Raw genomic sequence first — 20,308 nt, 5'->3', positions numbered from 1 at the left:
TTTGTTTTCTCGATTTCATTTAGCGACAAACGATGTCGTGTAAGACTTAACAGAGAGAGTTAACGACATCTTAACCCCAGTTAGTTGCTCCGTTTGCCAAGTTAACGACATGTCTCTTTGGTCCTAGTCAACACAAGCTCATGTTTAAAACAGAAAGTCAATGCAATTTCATGTTTAAGATGGCCTGTGATGAAGTTGATGATTAAAATGGCCTAAATGAGTGAGTTCATGTGTTTTATGACATTTTTCCCGAAAAATAATTGAACTTTTAAAAATTGTTTTATAACATTTGAACTAAGAAAAAAGCCAAATGTGGAAAATATATGAAGAAGCATTCAACTAGTTGGGCCTCAGTGGTTAAACAAAGTTGGGCCTCAAATTTAAAAGCAAACAAAAAAAAACACCACGTAGGTCGTCTTCTTCGTTTAGATCTGTCCAACTCAGAATCGTGCGCTCCCACGACGTTTCCGACCATCACTTTATAGGAATCGCGCTTCCCTTGCGATTCCAAGCGCTTCCGGACGTTTCCGTTTCCGTTACCGTTTCTGATTCCGGAGCGGGAATCGGAGCATCTCGGACGATTCCGTGTAACGTGCTCCGTCAGTTTCACAAAAAATTCTCTGCGGTTTCCATTTCCATTTTCCAAGGTACAAGTAATAGTTAAAATTTTATGTATAGGATCTTTGTAGTTTCCTTGATTCGATTTTGAAATTTGCGGTAATAGGATCTTAAGTCTCCTAGGTATATATTAAACAAGTGATCTGAGCAAAGCCTTTTGTTTTCATCTTTACTGCTCTCAGATTCAATGAATGTCCGTTTTTTTTTTTTTTTTTCTTATGGATCAATTTTTGTTTGATTCAAGCGTACTTATTATTTCCTTGTCGTTCTCGATTCATTATAATGTGTTTGGTAGCAGTTTCAAAGTGTTACTATTTGTTTCTACGGTTGGTAACAAATATGGCCAAAATATATTTTCATCAAAATGCATGAAAGATGACTACGTACGTAAACCAATTTAACCAGCCAAATTAGGAAATGAATCATGTCTACGACATTTAATCTTCTTCTTCTTCTCTAACGCGTTTCTACTTCTCTCAGAATGGCGACCAAACAAACCTTGAAGTCACGTCTCCAAAAAGGTGAGAAGCTGCATGGACACTTTCTCCTCTCCTTCTCACCAGAGCTAGCCGAGATCGCCGCACGCGCTGGCTTCGATTTTATCATCGTCGATCTGGAGCACGGCGCCGGAGGAATACGTGATGCGCTTCACTGCATTCGAGCGATCGAAGCCGCCGGTTGCTCAACCGTCCTCCGTGTTCCTGATATTAGCCAGGCTTGGGCTAAGAAAGCGTTGGATCTCGGATCCGACGGCATTATGTTCCCGATGGTCGAAACCGGCAGATCTGCCGCCGAGGCTGTTTCGTTTTGTAAGTATCGTCCCGACGGTGTTCGCGGCTGTGCGTACTCTGTTGTGAGAGACTCCAACTTCGGATTTAACGAAGGGTATTTGGGTAATTACTCTGATAAGCTCTTCATCATGTGCCAGGTTCGATTCTCTCCCTAATCCGTTTTTGATTTTTTTCAGTATTTATTGGGTGAAACTGTTAAACTGTAAAAGAAATAAACTTTTTGGTATAATTTATGTTGAGGTTTGTAGATAGAATCAGAGGAAGGTGTGAAGAATGTGAATGAGATCGTAGCCGTTGATGGGATGGACTGTGTGATGATGGGGCCGAGAGACCTGAGTGCAAGCTTGGGGATACTTAACGATCCAGGGAACCCTAAGTTGAAGTCAGTCATGAAGGAGGCGGAGACGGCGGTTTTGGCATCTGATCCGGCGAATGGAGGAGCTTACTTGGCTGGGATGGCGACGGCTCAGGACAAAGCACTTGATCTCAAGGCACGTGGGTATCACGTGGTGCTCGGGTCAACTGATGTTTCACTGTACAAGAAGGCTGTGGTTGATGAGGTCAACGCCTTTAAGGCTTAGTAGTGTGTAGTATTGACTAGAAATAAATTAGAATGCGTGTCATTCGGAGATTTAAGGACCTAGTGTATTGTCGTTTCTATTCATAAAAAAGCCTGCCGTTTTTTTCTCGATATCGTTTTAGTGGCCACTTTTCATATCGACTCAAACCAGATAGAACTCGAAGTGTTGTTTTGTTTTGTCTTTATCAAAAATGCAATGTTTATCTCTGCAATCGCTGCCATGGAAACCAAATCCAGTGATTTCATCAGAGGTTCATCTTCTGAATCCCAAACAAGTGAACGAGTTCAGTTCTCTGTATCGCAGAACTCGAAACTGGAGAGTTAGAGGTTTATCGGAAGAGAACGTAGCTAATTCGAGTGGTGACGGCGGAGATTTGAACAAGTCGTTGTCTGGTATTGCGAGAAATCAAGTGGAGGAGCTTCTGAGCAGAGAAGAGAACAAGGGTTTGCTTGATGGTCTTGAAAAAGCTTCGTTGAGAGTGGAGATTGCCAAGAGAGAGCTCGAAGAGATAGAGAGGCAAGAGATTGAGGCGAAGTTGCTACAGGATTATGTTAATCAGCTTGAATCTAGAGCCTCAGAGGTTAGATACTTAGGAGTTATTTTTTTCGTGTAGTTATAAAGATGATGAAACTTGAGAACATTTTGATGATCTTTGTTGCTTGGAATGAGATTTTGGGAGGTTCTTTAGATTGAGAAATGACTGGTTTATCTTTATCCATTGAGTATGATATATCGCTAGGACATATTGGTTATATTTCAAGTCGAATAGTGAATATGTGCATCGTATGCTAAGGATAGGTTCAAGTTGTTGATTAGTTTTAGAGTTTCAGTCACTATCAATGGTGTTGCGTTTGTACTTGAGACCTGGAAGTGGGATTTCTCTGAGTTTGTGGGGAGATACTTCATTAGATAAGGTTACTAAAAATCATGAATTTGGTAGCATTTTGAGTTTTCGTTTTTGGTTTTCTCGTGTTTCCGATCAAAGTCTTTAGTTTGGTTATTGTAGACAGTGGAAGTTCATGTTTTTCTATCACCAAATTCCTAAAGGAAACTATGACAGAACCATGTTTCATTTGATTCACTGTCTGATTCAAGATCGCAGAATGCCAGCAGGAGATCGTCGCAGCAAGATCAATGGTTGAGGAAGCAGAACGTGCCTTGTCTTTAGCAGATACTGAGGCAATTGGAAGTTCAGAGAAAGGTTATTCGATCAATAAAGACAAGGAGAGAATGGAATCAGCAAAAGCAGCAGTAATCGCAGCTGCGGTTGGGACCATTGCGGAAACCCCGTTTGGTCTTTCTCAGGTCTCGAGCATCGAGCAGCTAGTTCTTCCCCTAGGAGTAGCGTTTGCAAGCTGTGCATTGTTTGGAGTCACGTTCAGGTATGCAGTCAGGAGAGACTTGGATGATAGTCATCTCAAATCAGGAGCTGTTGCAGCCTTTGGGTTTGTGAAAGGTAATAAGAAACACTTTGGTTACTGTCTTTGATCCAACTTGGTCTTTTTTTTTAACATCTGTTGTTGTTATTGTTGTTGTGTGGTTAAGGACTTGGTATGTTGAGCAGAGGACCGCCGTTAGAGTTGAGCTGGGAAAGCTTGTTTTCACATGGCATAGACGGCGCCGTTTTGGTGTCTCAGAGTGTTTTGATATTTGCGTTTGCGTCTATAGCTTTGGACTTCTGTTTCAAAATGAAGCTCTTGAGACCATTTCCTAGCTCTGACTAGATTGATTTATAATAGAACAAAGCAATTTTAAAATTGTAGAAATGAAACAATGAAATCTTCTTTGAAGGCTTTTTTTTAATGTAAATTTTTATTAACTGGTTTAAAATGTAAATCTTTCAGGTTCACCTTCCATGTTTCTGTTTTACGTTTGCAATTTATATTTTTACTATACTAATTAGAGCAGAGGACTTTCAGTTTTGCCCAGTCCTTTAAAGAAATGGTTGCAATGTGTTTTGTGAAAGATCAAACGAAATGACCAACTGCTGAAGCACTCCTGTTTCAAACACACAAAGTCTAAATACTTTAGGAGTCAAATGGCAATGAGAGTTTAAAACACAAGCATCTTTGGTAATTTAATTTTCGCAAGCGATCTGTGATTGCACTATCAGTAGTTTGTGTTCATTGGTTCCATCACATAAACCTTGTTCTTAAATAGTTTGTTTCTGTTCAAGCTAATTGATGACGATGATCTAGCTGAGAGTAAGGAAGATGAAGAAATATTCTGTGCACAATTTAAGGCAAGTAATCTGTAGATAAAAACCACAAATAGGCATCTATAAAAGTTCACTTCTATAATAATCAAAGTCTGGTGGTCTGAATATATCTTGGAAAACTTCTGCAGGTGAATAACAACATCTCTGATCTGTCCTCACTTCTACACTCATTTTGGTTTTATCATACATTTTGCTTATATTTACATATGTTTTGCTTATTTTTTTTGTTAATTTAGTTTTTCACATTATACAATATATGTGAAATGTTATGTAATTGCAAAATTTTTAACAGTGAAATTAGTTGAAAATATTTAGTTATATGTAATACTATTTTAGTTTTATGATGTGATAAAGTTTTACACCAGTTATATTAAATTTGAAGTAAATAACTTTTTTTTGAAGTAAATAGAAAATAAAATGTATGTAATATACATATATGTATATATATATATTTTTTGTAATTTGTTTCTAAAGAAGTGTAGAGGCGTGTATACAAAAATATGTTTACTAAATGCTTTTCTTTTCTTGTTAACCGAAGGTTGAAACCGTGAAAGGGCTGAACAATATCCACGACATTGTCGCCGTTGAAGACGTCGATTGCATCACCTCTGGCCCAAAGGATCTCAGTGCGACACTGGGACTACTTCATAACCAAAGGGATCACTTTTGGTTACTGTTTTCGATTCAACTTGTGTTAAACGGTCGTTTACGTTAAACAAAATAAAAATAAAAATGGTCGTTTACGTTTGTGATAGAAATTGTGTGTTTCCACAAGCATTAGGGAAAGAAATTGTAAAAGAAAAAGAGTTGATTTGTCTTGTTATATTGTGTGTGGAAGTGTGAGCTGGAAAAGATTTCCCATCCTTGTCTTGTCCCGCTCTTTGGTTGTTTTTTTAGATTATATATGATTTGCCAGTAATGGAATACTTAATTAACTGTTTGATTTACTCTAAATAATTAATTATTATTAATCTCTGACCTGTATTATTTTGGATCTCTCTATTTTGTTTTAAATCTGATTTTTGTTGTTGTTGTCGTTGTACGAGTGTGGTTAATAGGACTTGGTATGTTGAGCAGATGACCGCCGTTAGAGCTGAGCTGGGTTGCACATGACATAGACACGGCGCCATTTTGGTGTCTCAGAGTGTTTTGATATTTGCGTTGGCGTCTATAGCTTTGGATTTCTGTTTCAAAATGAAGCTCTTACGACCATTTCCATTTTGGTCAAAAAAAAGAAAAGAAAAAAAGAGACCATTTCCATTTCCTAGATTGATATTGAACAAGCAAATCTAAAATTGTAGAAATGAAATCTTCTTTGAAGACTTTTTGATGTATATTTTTATTAATTGGTGTAAAAATGTAAATCTTTCAGGTTCTCCTTCCATTTTTGGGATATTTTCCAGTTTAACTTTGTATTAAAAAGATTTTTTACAAGAATATTAAAATCATTGTCAAATGTCAAGTCACTATTAGGTCATCTCCAGCTTGATGATTACTCAAAAAAAATATTTTTATTAATTTGTTTTTTGTTTTTTTCCAATAAATTGATCAATAGAATAAGGACATCTGTCACTTTATATATAAGTACCGTTTCTTCCGTCACTCGCCAGAGAAACGTTTCTTCTTATTTTATCTTCTCTCTTCATTTTATTATTTTTTTAATAAGAAACGCTCACTGCCCATGCCCTTAGTCACTCGTGAGAAGTTAACCAGAGAGGTAGATGGGGTCAAAGCCATTCCTAACCATTCATTTATTATACTTAATACACGTGTAATAATCTTAGCAGCTTACCGATTAACCACGTCAGCACAAGAGTTGTTTTTTTGTTTGTCTTTCTACTTTCTATCGCTCTCAATCGCGTTTGTCGTGGAGGTCAACTGATCAGAAAAAGAAACAATAGGCCACAGAGATAGTGAAAACAAAAAAAAAAAAAAACAAAGGGGGAAGAGAGGAGAAGATGAATTATTTTTAGATTTTTATATACTAAAGAAATTAAGAGAAAGAAATTAGTATTCAATTTCAATGGGGTTTCGACTTGTTCTCGAGTAAATTTTACTTACCTAGTCTCTCTCTCTCTCTCTCTCGTTCCAGATTTTTTTTTGTGTATAATTCAATTTGTATCTAAAGGCGAATTATATACTGGTTTTTTTTTTTTTTTGAATTGAATTGGTGGTATTCAGGGCGGTTTTAAAGCGACGGAAGAAGATGGTGGGAGGAGGTAGTAGCGGTGGTGTTGGTCGTCGTGGTAGTGGTAGTGGGAAGCAGCAGAGAGGTTACTCTTTGAATCCTAAAGACTATAAGTTGTTGGAAGAAGTAGGACATGGAGCTAGCGCTGTTGTTTATCGAGCGATCTATCTCCCTACTAATGAAGTCGTCGCTATCAAATGTTTGGATCTCGATCGTTGCAATTCCAATCTGGTTCGTTTTTTTTTTAGCTCCTCATTTTTGAGATATTTTTGTTTAGGTGTAGATTTAGGGTTTTGTATCAGATTTTTTAGAGTAGAAGTTTCGAGATCATGTGAGAGTTGCTAAAATAAAGCTTGGAGAGGACTAAGACTGATTGTTCTGTTTTGTAGAGTTTTTGAATCATCTTATTAGTCTTTAGATGAGGAACTTAGTATTTACCTATATTCTTAAGCTAGTTTAGTTATGATTTTCCCACTTTGTGTCTGTGATGAGAGCGTGATTAGATCTGTGCTTCATGTTTGTTTTTCTTTTTACTTAGATCACTTTCTATGTGAATTAATGAATGTGTGTTTGGTTTTTTTGGTTGTGTTAGGATGATATTAGGAGGGAATCGCAGACGATGAGTTTGATAGACCATCCCAACGTTATAAAGTCGTTTTGTTCATTTTCTGTCGACCACAGTCTTTGGGTCGTTATGCAGTTCATGGCACAAGGTTCGTGTTTGCATCTTATGAAGACTGCCTATTCTGACGGATTTGAAGAGTCTGCTATCTGTTGTGTACTCAAAGAAACTCTTAAAGCTCTTGATTATCTTCATAAACAAGGCCACATTCATCGTGATGTTAAGGTTTGTTTGTATAAGTCAAACTTTATATCAGCTCACTTGACTTTCTTTATATCTAGCCATCCATATAATGTATTCAAATTTTGATTTTTTTCTTTTCTTTCATCCAAGGCTGGAAACATACTTCTTGATGACAATGGGGAGATTAAGCTTGGCGATTTTGGCGTTTCTGCTTGCTTGTTTGATAACGGTGATAGGCAGCGTGCAAGGAACACATTTGTTGGTACTCCTTGCTGGTCGGTTTATCGTGCTTCTTTCTTTTTTCACTTTACCATCACGCTATATTCAATTTCTTACATTTAAAACTCTTGTTTCTGTTTGTAGGATGGCACCAGAAGTCTTGCAGCAGGGAAATGGATACAACTCCAAGTGAGTTTATACTTTAAGCCCAAATGATAGATAAATCACTTAAATTTTCTGCTTGTTTTTCTTCTCTTATATAGAAAGTAGCTCACTTTGGTTTGCATGTTTAGACAACTTGTCAAACTTGTCTGCCTCTAAGCCAAATGCATATTTTGCTTGGTGATGCATATCAAATACTGTTTATATTGTGGAACAAAGAAATGCAATAATAGCTTTATTGGTTGGTTGTTCTTCTGTCATTCCTTAACAGGGCTGATATCTGGTCATTTGGTATAACAGCGCTTGAATTGGCTCATGGTCATGCACCTTTCTCAAAATATCCGCCCATGAAGGTCTTTAATATCTCTTTTTCGGCTTATGTCTATTATTTGTATCTATTAAAATGGTTCTGATTCTTTTTTTTTTCTCCTGGTTTCAGGTGCTCCTAATGACTATTCAAAACGCACCTCCTGGCCTTGATTATGATCGTGATAAGAAATTTTCTAAGGTACTCGTGTTCTTTCTAGGTGTATTCTTTATGGTGTTCTAGTATTGTTGGATTTTCTCATGTTTCTGTTTTTCGTCTGCAATTTATATTTTTACTAAACTAATTAGAGGACTTTCAGTTGTGCCCAGTCCTTTAAAGAAATGGTTGCAATGTGTTTGGTGAAAGATCAAACAAAAAGGCCAACTGCTGAAAAATTGCTGAAGCACTCCTGTTTCAAACACACGAAGCCTCCAGAGCTTTCTGTGAAAACGCTATTTTCCGAATTACCACCTCTTTGGTCACGTGTAAAATCTCTTCAGGTTAGCCTTGTTCTTTTTGTGTTTCAGCTTTTTTGTTGAAATTTTCATTTTCCTACGTTATTAAGCGGGTTGTTGCATGACAGGCGAAGGATGCTCAACAGCTTGCATTAAAAAGAATGGCCACTGCTGACGAGGAAGCTATATCAAAGGTGACAAATCCCTTAGTTTGAACAGTTTACCTAAATACTTTATGAGTCGAATGGTAGAGTGGATATAAAACAATATTTTTGATGTCAGAGCGAATATCAAAGAGGAGTGAGCGCTTGGAATTTTGACGTCAGAGACTTGAAAACACAAGCATCTCTGGTAATTTAATTTTCCCAAGCGATCTGTGATTGCACTATCAGTAGTTTGTGTTCATTGGTTCCATCACATAATCCTTGTTCTTATATTGTTTGTTTGTGTTCAAGCTAATTGATGACGATGATCTAGCAGAGAGTAAGGAAGATGAAGAAATATTATGTGCACAGTTTAATAAGGCAAGTAATCTCTAGATAAAAACCAGACGTAGGTATCTATGAATGTTCACGTTTTTAGTATCAAAGTCTGGTGGTCTGAATATGTCTTAGAAAACGTCTGCAGGTGAATGACAGAGAGCAAGTATTTGATAGGCTGCAACCATGTGAAAACATGAACGGAAAGGAAAAAGCTTCCAATACTGAGGTGGATGAACCATACTGCGAAGAGAAATTCACTTTCATTACAACTGCTTCTTCTTTAGAACGACTGTCACCAAATTCAGAGCATGACATTCCCGAGGCCAAGGTTAAGCCAGTAAGACGCCAAAGCCAGAGTGGACCACTTACAAGCAGGACCGTATTAAGCCACTCGGCTTCAGAGAAAGGTCACATCTTTGAAAGGTTTGACATTTGCCACTTGTTAGAGACTGCACTTCATATCTGATTGCTCTTTATTTAAAAACTTTCAAACAATCCAACTTATAGTTTTCATCTGCTAGATCCGAGACTGAGCAGCAGACGGCACCAACAGTCCGAAGAGCACCTAGCTTTAGTGGTCCTTTGAATCTTCCAACCCGTGCTTCTGCAAACAGTTTGTCAGCTCCCATTAAATACTCAGGAGGTGAGCAAGTGAAATTGTCAGCCTTCGTGCAGCTTAGTGGTTTTATTACTTCTATTGCAGTTGAGTTAAAGAGTGTTTTGTCCATCTTGAATAGGATTCCGTGATTCTCTGGATGATAAGTCAAAGGCTAATCTGGTTCAGAAAGGACGATTCTCAGTAACATCAGGAAACGTAGATCTTGCAAAGGTTGGTAACTTGGTATTTGATTGACTGCTATATGTTATCCTACTCTTTGACGTTAACTAACCATACAATCTACTCTAGGATGTTCCAACAAGTATAGTACCTCGTCGATCTCCACAGGTTGGTATCTAGTCTTTGCTTACTAACTGATGATTTCTCCTAACCTAACGGTATTTACCTGATAAATTATACACTAATTTTCCAGGCGTCCCCACTCAGAAAATCTGCAAGTGTGGGTAACTGGATGCTTGAGCCCAAAATGGTCAGTTTGCCAACACCATATAAAGGGTCCTTCAAGTCATTCATTAGTAGTTTTTTATTTTACTACGGGAATGTTGTATCGTAGTCTTAGTATTGTTTTCCATCCTGCAGCCAACAGTTCAGCCTCAGACCATCAAGGAGTTAAGTAGCCATCCGACGTCTTCCACACTCATCATGCCTCAACTTCAACATCTATTTCAGCAAAACTCAATACAACAAGTGAGGAGAACATCCATCAAGACATGAGACTTATCTCTTATTAATTAATTAGCAGGATGTTAACTTCCGCAATTGAACTATTTCGATGCAGGATCTTACTATGAATTTACTGAATAGTATACAACCCGCGGAGGCAACAGAAGGTAGACAATTATACTTCAATCTACTGTGACGTTATAATTAATGATGAAGTCTATTCAGTAACAGTACCTTCATCATTCTTATAGGTTCTCATTCTGGAAAGTTACCACCTTTGCCTCGCTCAGACAGTAATGGAAACGTAAGTTGATTTTTCGTACATGTTCTCAAAAAGTTCATCAAAGATGTTGCTCACAGCTGTTTAACTAATGTGACTATGTTACTTCATCTACTCCACCTCTTCCTTGGATTACAGGTTGAACCTGCGGCTTGTGAGAGGGAGAGGTTACTACTTAGCAGTATCTCTGACCTCCGTGCTAGGTTAGTCCTCTTGTTCAAGCAAAGATTTTGTTTTCTAGAGAATGATCTAGTCTAGTCTTTCTAATTGCATCTTGCTGCAAGCTTTAACTGCCAAAATTTTCAGGCTGGACGACTTAACAGAGGAGCTCGATATAGAGAAATCAAAATACAACCAAGTAAGTTAAAACACATTCTCAACTAGTTAAAACTTAATAATCCGCTTGTTTTGTTCCATGTCATCAAGCAATTCTTTCTTTTAATGTCTGTGTACAGCTGCAACAGAAACTGAAAGCATTCACGGGTCGCGAACAAGTGTAACAAGAAAGGAAAGCGACACTGGAAACACTAAACTGCACAGAACCTTTAGGAGAAGGAGTGAAGTCTCTTGTGGTTATAACAGTGAGAAGCAGACAAGAGACAGTGACACAAAGAGCATATCGATTTCTCCAGTTTGGTTCCGTGTAGGTTTCAGACGATGACGAAGAAAACAAGATCTGCTTCTGATGTAAACTAATAGTTAAAGACAGACAACAGAAACGAATACACAGAATAAAAAGGGAGAAGAAAGTTCCTTTGGGTCGCAACCCCTTATAATTTACTTTGAATATATTATTCCCACGTTTTGATCAATTTTTGTTTTCTTTGGTTTGGTGTGTATCATCATATTTTACTAGTAAGTAAAAGCGTTGGACCCTTTGTGTATTTGTAAATGCAACTTGATTGACATATTGTATTGTATTACTCATCAGATTCTTAAAAAAAATCTTCTGAATTTGGCTTCAAATTAAACTAGAAGGTAGGTTCATTGCTGTATGTTCAAATAAAACGGATCTTTGTAATCAAAATCATGGGTTTTTACATTATGTTCGAACGTTATTGTACAATTAAGTTAAACTGATTTTTTGATTACACAAGAAAGAAACTAGAAGAAAGTTCTTGTTGTTCTTCTTCTTCTTCGACTTGTCAAGGTTTTGGTAGAGGCTTTAGACACCAAATAGCCAACACCCAAACACATAACCCAAATCCCCAAATCAACGGCCCATCCCATTCCCTCCGTCTCAGACTCCATCTCAGCCGTCCATTCCACCTCCTCCCACTCTCCTTCTCCGTCGTCAGATTCTCCGGCGCTACACGTGCAAAAACACAAACCGCCGTCAGATTCCTTCCCTTCCCCTCTCTCCTCCGGTATCTCCTCCAAACACTCGAACCCAATCCTCTGCTTCCTCCTCCGTCTATGTTTCCTCGCCATAGTCGCCGTCGCAACGTGTCCCTCCGCTGCAACAACAACCTCTGCCGTCCCTTCCTCCTCCATCTCACACTCACACTCTAGCTTCCAGTTCTCTCCTTCGTCTTTTCTGAAAATACCTTTGACGACCCTCTCCTCGCTCATGTAAACCTCGAAACGGATCCCATCCCAGACACGAACACGTTCCCTAGACCCGTAGATAACGTCTCCTCCTTTGACGACCCTGTGGAGGGTAACGAAAGCAGGGGAATCGGGTCGGATCTTGGAGCCGTCGAGCTCGAAAGCAGCTTCGTTGATTCGAGGTGGGTAGAGAAGAGTGAGAGAGTCGGGTAAAGATTGTCGGGTACTGGTGGGTAAACCAGTGAAGCGGACGTAGAAAGCTTTAACCTTTAAGCTCTCTTTCTCGACATAACGCTCGAAACTCGTCGATCTACACATTTCTCTCTTTTGGGTTTCTCTTCTTTTTCGTTTTACGTTTAGTGTCTGAGCTAATAAAATTTGTGAAAGAATCGGCTTTTATTTTAAGAGGGAAGAGAGAAGGGTGGCGAGTTGCGACTTCTGTTTTGTTTTGTTTGAATTCTAGGGGTGGCCGTGGGTGTGGCACGCGGTTTAGCTGCTCACGTGGAAATTTTCTTAAATTGTTTTTATTTTCTTATACTTGTTTGGTCAAAATGCAATATAAAAAGTGTAGTGTTGCATGATTTTGCATATGTGTAAAAATACCAACAGCAAGCGCATGAAGTAGTAACGTGGTTTCTCTCTTCTTGAGTTGCACAATTATGTGCAGACTTTGCTTTTATTTGTCTTCTACTCACAACTTGTCTTCTTCCGGTACTTCCCTTGTCCTTTCCCTTCGGTTTTTGTTTAGGAGAGAATCATAATACAATCGGACTTATAAAAACAAACTAAGGATATTCTAAGCTAAATCCCAAAACTAAATTTCACAATAATACGAAGATTTGATTGTAATCGGTCGTATTGACCATAGTTTTACAAGATTACTCCACAACGATTTCTAACCAAATATATAGCTGCTAAAGTAAACAAATGTAATGATATAATATATTTTTAGTTACATAATTTCATGATACATGTACTGATTGATGTACGTGAATCTTTTCTCTTTGTTTGTTTCTTGAGAGATATTTTTCTGGCGGTGAGATAATGATTAGACATGATTTTTATAGTAATAAAGGTCCCACATGATCTTCAGCCGCTGGTTTTGGGTTCTCTTTTCAACTCTCACTCTTCTTTCTTTTTTCTCTTGCGCCATAAAAGCAATATTGCTTTTTAACACGTAAAGTTAAATTAAAATAAATCCTTAATGGGCCGGGCTTATACGCTATGAGATCTGTTTCCCATACATTGTCCACTAGATGATACATTTCGATTTGTTTATAAAATTTAAGAATACAGTACGTCCACAAAGGGATATGCAAACCAATAGAACAATACCATGACCAAAGTTTAAATCCGAATTATTCGTTCAATGAACATGTTCTATATGATTAAACCAAAATCAAAATGAAATGAGAAAAACAACAGTGGATAAAATCCACTTGGATGATTTCATATTCATGATGTATTTTGCAAACATGTTTTAATTTAAGGAAGTGTTTTTGAACCCAAAATCAACTAAAAACCTTAACCAAACTTATCCAAAACCAGGATTGGTATCTTTTAGATCACAATATAGATTTAAGACATTCAGTACTTTTATAATTTTGATTTTTGTAGAGTTTGACTACTGTCACCATCTGATTTGGGCACTGCAAATTGAGTTTCTTTAACAATAAATTTATCACGTATAGATAGTTCGTAGTTGTTGCACAAAAAAAAAAAAAGATAGTTCGTAGTTTGTCTCTATAGGTTTCAGACACGGACTACAAATCAGATACATATATAAAATTGTTACAAGACGACGCATGTGATAATGATAAATTTACTTTGGGTAACATGGGCATGTAAGTAAGAACGTGGTCGTTCCGCTCTTGTTTTTTCCGGCAACTAGTTTCTAAAAAATAACTAACATTCCAACCAAAACAAAAACTTAGGTAAAACCAAAAGCTTAGGGTAACATGACAATGAAACTAAAGAATAATAATACTCCTTGCTAAGTATATTTATAGTACTCGAGCTCGTTCATAAAACGCTGTCTGTATAAGCGGTTTGGACGCAAACGCATAAGTTAGATGATAAAAAAGAGTTAAAGAGTTTTGGCAAAAGGTCAAAAAAAAAAAGTAAGTCATTGTCTTAGTTTGGGGTCAATGTATAGCACAGTAGGGATGTAGGAGGATAAGCTGTGACTTTAAGAGTGAATGAGATTCTTTCTCAAATGAATGGTGTCAAGGAGTAGTATTCATTTTTTCTTCTTTCGTCTCTATCCACCTATCAATATCCCCACTCTATTTATATTTTTGAAATTAATGTGTTTTGTTTTTGTCTTCTCCATTTTAGATAATAAGTGGGCGAATCTAATCCCTACTAGGCCTAATCCCTATGTAATACACGCATTTTATGTCATATTAGAAAGCAACATGTTAGTTGAAAAGTTTAAAGTGTTTTTGGTTTCAGCTTTGTACCCACTATTAGATTTAAATCATTAGGTTTATTTTGTGAGTTAGTTTATCGTTTTTAGTAATGACATATGATATGTTAGGAACTTCATATAAAAGATGTGATCAAGCCTAACATCTATTCCCATATACTATAAAAGAGAAATAGTCAACTCATTACTAATCGATTTTGATAGAATTTCATGAAACTTAACCCACATGCTCAAAAGCCACAAGCTTTAGACAACACTTCATAAGTTATATGTTTGTGTCAAACTGTCAGTTGTCCTAATTAGTTGTTGACAGTGGCGGATGCAAACATCATTTTTACCTAGAGCACAAGAATTAATAAAATGAGTATGGGACACATGCTTATTTAGATCCACCGCTGTATTGTTCATTTAAAAAAAAAAAATCTAATTCTTTTTTCTTTCGGATGTGTTTTTTTCCACGTTTAATTTGATTTCGTTTACATTGTTGCTCCACATTTCTTCAAAGAATTATTTAGAGATGTAATATTTCCTCCAAAATCGCGATTAGATATATAACATCAACTACGTCATTGCTAGTTAAAAAAAAACAAAATAAAATTCAACACTCTCAACAAAGCTGGATCTCTTCCTAAATACTGTGGAGTTATATAAAATGGATTTAATTCGTAGAATAAGTGAGATGAAGGATTGCGTAGAAAGAAAAACGAAGAAAAGAAAAAAGTGCATTGTCTTTGTCTCGACATGTGGAAGTATCGGTCTTATGGTCCATTGAGGCACACTCGTTTAGAATCTCACTACTTTCACCATATTCACATCTATACACGATTATGGCATCTATATACATTTCCTTTTCAATTTATTCTGCAATTATGGGTTTTGGATATTCATGTCCTGATCATAAAACGTTATAATTCTCTTAAACAAATATCAAATTTCGAATATGTTTTAAGGTTAGTGGCATGTGTACGTTATTTATTTATATAATATATTTCTAGAAAGTGTAAGACATCCATTCTTATAAATTAATAAAAACTTTGACATCTGAGTAAATAATGATGAAGATATTTTGATTTTTTTTTTCTTATAAATGGACTCAAAGTCTGTTCTTATGGATTATCTTAAATTATAATTCCAAATAAAGTTATTTTTTGAACTAGCAAAATTTAAGGTACATACTACATAGTACTCGTATATAAGCTCGCTATCCAAACGTGAAGAGGTTTAAAATTATAGAGTCAAACAAATTGGGGAACAATAAATATGTTAAATTAGTTCTTTCCCCATTGTTACCACTTACCACTCAAACTTATAATATTTGTTCTATCATCCACTAGCGATCGATTTTATATCTCAATGAACTATATCAATGCTGATATATATATTTAGTGGCCTTTCACATGGACGTAAAACCTAGGCCAGTTTCGAAAGTTTATACTCAAAAGAGTCAAAACTAACAATAATGGTTATATTTGAAAAAAAAATAGGTATCATCAAATTTAAGGAGGAGTGGAAATTTTACACGTAATGCTGTTCGAGACATTTATTATAATTACGACGATGTGATTGCCGGAGACAAGTTTGTTTTCAAACCCCTTGATCAAAAAAGGACATTTTAAATCATTGCACCCACACGAACCACTCAATTATTTCATTTGGCTGTAATAATAATTCAAAGATTCTTACAAAAAAAAAAACTTGGTGAAATATCATTAAATGTCCTTTTAGAACAAGATGCTAACGACAATCTACTTGGCCACTTGACTTGTGTACCAAATTCACCTTTTTTTTGTTCACAGAATTTGCGTTTAATTACTACGTTGGCGTTTGTGTTTTGACGGATTCGTCTACGTGGGGACAATGCGCGTGTCGGACATGCGCACTTAAGAGGGTAGAGACAATGTGTTCTTTAGCTTTCCTCATATTCTCTCTTCCAAACCAAAATAAAAAAATAAAAAAGTATTTTTTGTTCAGTCAGGTTAAAAGGCAGAGTTTCATATTCCTAAAAATTCTGGTTTTTTGTATAAGTATCAAAGATAAACTCTTAACTCTCAAAGATTTTATATTTGCAACGCTTCTAATCTTTTTTTCTTCACTTTCAATGGAAATAGAGCAGAGAAAGAACATGAAGAGAGAAGAGGAAGAAGATAACAATGGATTGTCACTACAAGAAGAAGAACATGAAACAGAGGAAGAGATGTCTGGGAGGACGACCGAACCGTGGACGAAGCAGATAACGGTGAGAGGAGTGTTAGTGAGCATAGTGATCGGTGTTGTGTTCAGTGTGATAGCTCAGAAGCTAAATCTCACGACAGGGATTGTTCCAAATCTCAATAGTTCTGCAGCTTTACTGGCTTTTGTCTTTGTCCAGACATGGACTAAGATTCTCAAGAAATCAGGATTTGTCGCCAAGCCGTTCACTAGACAAGAGAACACAATGATTCAGACATCTGCTGTTGCTTGTTACGGCATTGCTGTCGGAGGTTAAAAACATAACTGCTTCTATTTCTTCCTTTTATAGTTTCTTTTTCTTGTGAAACAAGCAAAGATTCAGTGGAAGGATCTACAAAAACAGTTCCATCATATTAAAAATAGTTTAACTTTTATGAAAACTTTTGGGTTAGTTGAGTCACAACAAAAGGGTTGATGTTGCTTTTGCTTTTTGGGATATATATGATATAAAATCTAAGTTGTGAAATTTTGATTTAAAAATTTGCTTATTCTATTTTCTTTTTCAGGTGGGTTTGCTTCATATCTTCTGGGGTTAAATCATAAGACATATGTGTTGTCTGGTGTGAACTTGGAAGGTAACTCTGAAAAAAGTGTAAAAGAACCAGGGGTTGGTTGGATGACTGCTTATCTATTTGTTGTCTGTTTCATCGGTCTTTTCGTCTTAATCCCTCTCCGGAAGGTTATGATTATTGATCTTAAGTTAACATATCCGAGTGGTTTAGCTACTGCTGTTCTCATTAATGGTTTCCACACACAAGGAGATGAACAGTCCAAGTAAGTTAATTAACCTATTTCACAAAAAAGTGATATAGTTACTTAAGTTTACTAACCTTTAATTGGAATCGATCGGTTTGCAGGAAACAAGTGCGTGGTTTTATGAAATACTTCTCATTTAGTTTCTTGTGGGGTTTCTTCCAGTGGTTTTTCTCTGGTATTGAAGGTTGTGGCTTTTCTCAGTTCCCAACCTTTGGCTTGAAAGCTTGGAAACAAACGTAAGCATCAATTATACACAAAAATGAACATGACATTTCAGTGAATCGAGTTCTTGAATCATATAGTAACTCCTATCCTTTTCTTGCAGGTTCTTCTTTGATTTCAGCATGACATTTGTAGGAGCAGGAATGATCTGTTCACACTTGGTTAACCTTTCTTTGCTTTTGGGAGCTATCCTCTCTTATGGTTTAATGTGGCCTCTTCTTGATAAACTCAAGGGCTCTTGGTTCCCTGAGAATCTCGACGAACACAACATGAAGAGCATATACGGCTACAAAGTCTTCTTATCCGTAGCTCTAATCCTCGGAGACGGTCTCTACACTTTTGTTAAGATCCTCTTTGTCACCATTGTCAGTATCAACGCAAGATTGAAGAACAAAACCAATGATCTTGATGCCGTGGGTCACAAGAAACAACGTAAAGACCTCAAGGAAGATGAGAATTTCCTCAGAGATAAAATCCCGATGTGGATCGGAGTAGCCGGATATCTTACCTTCGCTGCGGTCTCAACCATCGTAGTTCCTCTGATATTTCCTCAGCTCAAATGGTACTACGTTATTGTAGCTTACATTTTCGCGCCTTCTCTAGCGTTCTGTAACGCATATGGAGCTGGACTTACAGACATTAACATGGCTTATAACTATGGCAAAATCGGTCTTTTCGTTATCGCGGCTGTGACGGGAAGAGAGAATGGAGTTGTAGCTGGACTAGCCGGTTGTGGACTGATCAAATCAGTTGTTTCGGTTTCTTGTATTTTGATGCAAGATTTCAAGACGGCTCATTACACGATGACATCACCTAAGGCTATGTTTGTTAGCCAAATGATCGGGACGGTCGTTGGATGCATCGTGACGCCGCTAAGTTTCTTTCTGTTCTACAAAGCGTTCGACGTTGGAAACCCTAACGGCGAATTCAAGGCTCCTTACGCTTTGATTTACAGAAACATGGCGATTCTTGGGGTACAAGGCTTCTCTGCTCTGCCTCTTCACTGTCTCCAAATGTGTTACGGGTTTTTCGGATTTGCAGTTTTGGTCAACGTCGTCAGAGATCTTACTCCGGCAAAGATTGGGAGGTTCATGCCGCTTCCGACGGCGATGGCGGTTCCGTTTCTGGTCGGAGCTTATTTCGCGATCGACATGTGTGTTGGGACTTTGGTTGTGTTTGTTTGGGAGAAGATGAATCGGAAGAAAGCAGAGGTTATGGTTCCAGCGGTCGCTTCAGGACTAATCTGTGGCGAAGGGCTTTGGACTTTACCTGCGGCTGTGCTTGCACTCGCGGGAGTAAAGCCTCCGATATGTATGAAGTTCTTAGCTTCATAAGATCGATCAGTCAAAGAAGAGAAAAAAAAGACTTATGAAGTTAGAGTAGTTAGATTATTATAATCATCTTATTCTTAAAATAACAAGAAGACAGACTTATGAGTTACGATCAAGAGCATCTCTTTTTTTTTTTTGACGATCGATCAAGAGCATCTCTTTTTCTTACAGTATATGGGAATCGTTGTTTCATGATATTGTACTACTCCATGCTCTGTTTTTTGTTTTGGTATAATTTGTTAACACATCTTGATTTGTTCTATTTCCGGTTATCAGCACATTTATAAGTCCGGTTATCTTCTATTGGTTTATCTAAAACAGTTATGGGCTTGGTAATAAGATGGTTGAGATGATTTTCCAATAAACTATCTTTGACGACAAAGACTTATCTACAACTTCATACAAGTTAAAGGAATTTGTATATTTAGTTCTAGTCATAATACACTAAAATTGAAATCTTAACAACAAAAGATACTGAATATGAAATATTATAAAAGTTTGAAAAGGTTTTGGATTCTGACTACCAAGAAAGAGGAGCGTGTGGAAGCAATGAACCCGGCCGTCCTTGGCCGACCATCTTCCTTAGACGCGCACATTGTGATGCTACATCATACACCTAAATATTATTGTTAAAGGTTATAACTATTATTGTTCCCCTCTAATATTTATTATATTATTTATTTATGTGTGACTCGGGATAATTAACCAGTATCTTATGCGGAGAAAAATAAGTCGTAAGTACATTCAATATTAGATTAAATATATATATATATATAATCTATTATAATTGCCAAAATGTTTAATGACTATAAGTTGTTTTACATAAAAGTATGTTTCATCTATGAAACGATAGTTGTTTGTATACAATACTGCCTTTATAAAAATAGATGTATTCTTTTTTATATGAATATATAACTGAGTTTTGATTCAAATAAATAAAATATGTTATAATTTTCTGTTTTGTTATATTCAAATTTGAGAGGATTAGTAATTTTCTTACTGATTGAGTGAATAGTAATATTTTTATTCATTTTGTATGAAGTAAAAATTGATTTTGGAGATAAAAGTATGTTTGAGTTATGCTAAAAAGATTAAAATAATTAATTGAAATGAATTTAAACAAATCATTATGTCATTTTAAGAATGGTCCTCAATTAATATTTTTAATATTTTAGTTTACTATATATTTAAGAAATTTATATTGTCTTATACAATGTATACATAATTTTATCATTTAAAAAAAATTAAAAATATAATCATTTACATATCATATTTGACAACAAGAGAACAAGTTGTAACGGTTCATAAAATATATATAAAAATATGACTGTAAGTTTAAGAAGAGAAGACACGACTGCAAATTGTATTTATACATTTTTCAGAAATTAAAAAATATTTTACGAAAA

At 36.4% G+C, this 20,308-nt stretch overlaps 5 protein-coding genes across 16 annotated transcripts; 4 read left to right on the top strand and 1 right to left on the bottom strand.

Moving 5' to 3' along the window:
* Positions 1-353: 353 nt before the first annotated feature.
* Positions 354-2,100, top strand: ALL1 (aldolase like). Its single transcript, XM_010450311.3, has 3 exons — positions 354-647; positions 1,099-1,546; positions 1,658-2,100. The coding sequence occupies exons 2-3, from the start codon at positions 1,100-1,102 to the stop codon at positions 1,988-1,990; spliced, it is 780 nt and encodes a 259-aa protein (XP_010448613.1). The 5' UTR covers positions 354-647; position 1,099; the 3' UTR covers positions 1,991-2,100.
* Positions 2,101-2,133: 33 nt separating this feature from the next.
* Positions 2,134-3,844, top strand: LOC104731055 (uncharacterized). Of its 2 annotated transcripts, none has more exons than XM_087477579.1 (3): positions 2,134-2,570; positions 3,093-3,446; positions 3,536-3,844. In XM_087477579.1, exons 2-3 carry the CDS (start codon positions 3,125-3,127, stop codon positions 3,712-3,714), a joined length of 501 nt encoding a protein of 166 aa, XP_087333705.1. In that variant the 5' UTR covers positions 2,134-2,570; positions 3,093-3,124; the 3' UTR covers positions 3,715-3,844. The 2 variants fall into 2 exon arrangements, with proteins under 2 accessions (XP_087333705.1, XP_010448614.1); XM_010450312.3 differs by having other exon boundaries at positions 2,163-2,570; positions 3,086-3,446.
* Positions 3,845-6,053: 2,209 nt separating this feature from the next.
* LOC104731053 (uncharacterized) lies at positions 6,054-11,342 on the top strand. Of its 8 annotated transcripts, none has more exons than XM_010450307.2 (22): positions 6,054-6,254; positions 6,390-6,627; positions 6,989-7,243; positions 7,352-7,476; positions 7,565-7,609; positions 7,854-7,935; positions 8,022-8,090; positions 8,219-8,389; positions 8,473-8,538; positions 8,627-8,695; positions 8,800-8,868; positions 8,972-9,249; positions 9,348-9,469; positions 9,564-9,655; positions 9,734-9,772; positions 9,858-9,914; positions 10,025-10,132; positions 10,224-10,275; positions 10,360-10,412; positions 10,527-10,591; positions 10,695-10,746; positions 10,844-11,342. In XM_010450307.2, exons 1-22 carry the CDS (start codon positions 6,232-6,234, stop codon positions 10,886-10,888), a joined length of 2,175 nt encoding a protein of 724 aa, XP_010448609.1. In that variant the 5' UTR covers positions 6,054-6,231; the 3' UTR covers positions 10,889-11,342. The 8 variants fall into 8 exon arrangements, with proteins under 8 accessions (XP_010448609.1, XP_010448611.1, XP_087333702.1 ...); XM_087477574.1 differs by having other exon boundaries at positions 6,067-6,254; positions 8,209-8,389; XM_010450308.3 differs by having other exon boundaries at positions 6,073-6,272.
* Positions 11,343-11,383: 41 nt separating this feature from the next.
* On the bottom strand, positions 11,384-12,385 carry LOC104731052 (uncharacterized). The gene has a single exon (XM_010450306.3). It carries the CDS (start codon positions 12,252-12,254, stop codon positions 11,493-11,495), a length of 762 nt encoding a protein of 253 aa, XP_010448608.1. The 5' UTR covers positions 12,255-12,385; the 3' UTR covers positions 11,384-11,492.
* Positions 12,386-16,061: 3,676 nt separating this feature from the next.
* Positions 16,062-19,164, top strand: LOC104731050 (metal-nicotianamine transporter YSL1). 4 transcript variants are annotated; one of them, XM_087477570.1, is made up of 5 exons: positions 16,062-16,252; positions 16,473-16,844; positions 17,100-17,367; positions 17,451-17,585; positions 17,675-19,164. In XM_087477570.1, the coding sequence occupies exons 2-5, from the start codon at positions 16,487-16,489 to the stop codon at positions 18,903-18,905; spliced, it is 1,992 nt and encodes a 663-aa protein (XP_087333696.1). In that variant the 5' UTR covers positions 16,062-16,252; positions 16,473-16,486; the 3' UTR covers positions 18,906-19,164. The 4 variants fall into 4 exon arrangements, with proteins under 4 accessions (XP_087333696.1, XP_087333697.1, XP_087333695.1 ...); XM_087477571.1 differs by having other exon boundaries at positions 16,215-16,339; XM_087477569.1 differs by having other exon boundaries at positions 16,230-16,388.
* Positions 19,165-20,308: the final 1,144 nt, after the last annotated feature.

The sequence above is a fragment of the Camelina sativa genome, chromosome 12, assembly GCF_030686135.1.
Source record: "Camelina sativa cultivar CO46 ecotype springtype chromosome 12, ASM3068613v1".
In the NCBI taxonomy this organism is placed as follows: domain Eukaryota; kingdom Viridiplantae; phylum Streptophyta; class Magnoliopsida; order Brassicales; family Brassicaceae; genus Camelina; species Camelina sativa.
The sequence above is the reverse complement of the archived record's forward strand: the minus strand, read 5'-3'. Positions and strand labels throughout refer to the sequence as shown.

What these genes read in the sequence shown, in the direction of transcription:
- ALL1 (XM_010450311.3), top strand. Translation starts at nt 1,100, where the DNA reads ATGGCGACCAAACAAACCTTGAAGTCACGTCTCCAAAAAGGTGAGAAG. An exon ending in AGCTCTTCATCATGTGCCAG is followed by an intron (nt 1,547 to 1,657) that starts GTTCGATTCTCT and finishes TGAGGTTTGTAG; the next exon opens with ATAGAATCAGAGGAAGGTGT.
- LOC104731055 (XM_010450312.3), top strand. Translation starts at nt 2,181, where the DNA reads ATGCAATGTTTATCTCTGCAATCGCTGCCATGGAAACCAAATCCAGTG. An exon ending in TTGAATCTAGAGCCTCAGAG is followed by an intron (nt 2,571 to 3,085) that starts GTTAGATACTTA and finishes GTCTGATTCAAG; the next exon opens with ATCGCAGAATGCCAGCAGGA. An exon ending in AGCCTTTGGGTTTGTGAAAG is followed by an intron (nt 3,447 to 3,535) that starts GTAATAAGAAAC and finishes TGTGTGGTTAAG; the next exon opens with GACTTGGTATGTTGAGCAGA.
- LOC104731053 (XM_010450307.2), top strand. Translation starts at nt 6,232, where the DNA reads ATGGGGTTTCGACTTGTTCTCGA. An exon ending in AAAGGTCACATCTTTGAAAG is followed by an intron (nt 9,250 to 9,347) that starts GTTTGACATTTG and finishes TTCATCTGCTAG; the next exon opens with ATCCGAGACTGAGCAGCAGA. An exon ending in GGATGCTTGAGCCCAAAATG is followed by an intron (nt 9,915 to 10,024) that starts GTCAGTTTGCCA and finishes TCCATCCTGCAG; the next exon opens with CCAACAGTTCAGCCTCAGAC.
- LOC104731052 (XM_010450306.3), bottom strand. Translation starts at nt 12,254, where the DNA reads ATGTGTAGATCGACGAGTTTCGAGCGTTATGTCGAGAAAGAGAGCTTA.
- LOC104731050 (XM_087477569.1), top strand. Translation starts at nt 16,262, where the DNA reads ATGTGTTCTTTAGCTTTCCTCATATTCTCTCTTCCAAACCAAAATAAA. An exon ending in TTACGGCATTGCTGTCGGAG is followed by an intron (nt 16,845 to 17,099) that starts GTTAAAAACATA and finishes TTTCTTTTTCAG; the next exon opens with GTGGGTTTGCTTCATATCTT. An exon ending in TTGAAAGCTTGGAAACAAAC is followed by an intron (nt 17,586 to 17,674) that starts GTAAGCATCAAT and finishes CTTTTCTTGCAG; the next exon opens with GTTCTTCTTTGATTTCAGCA.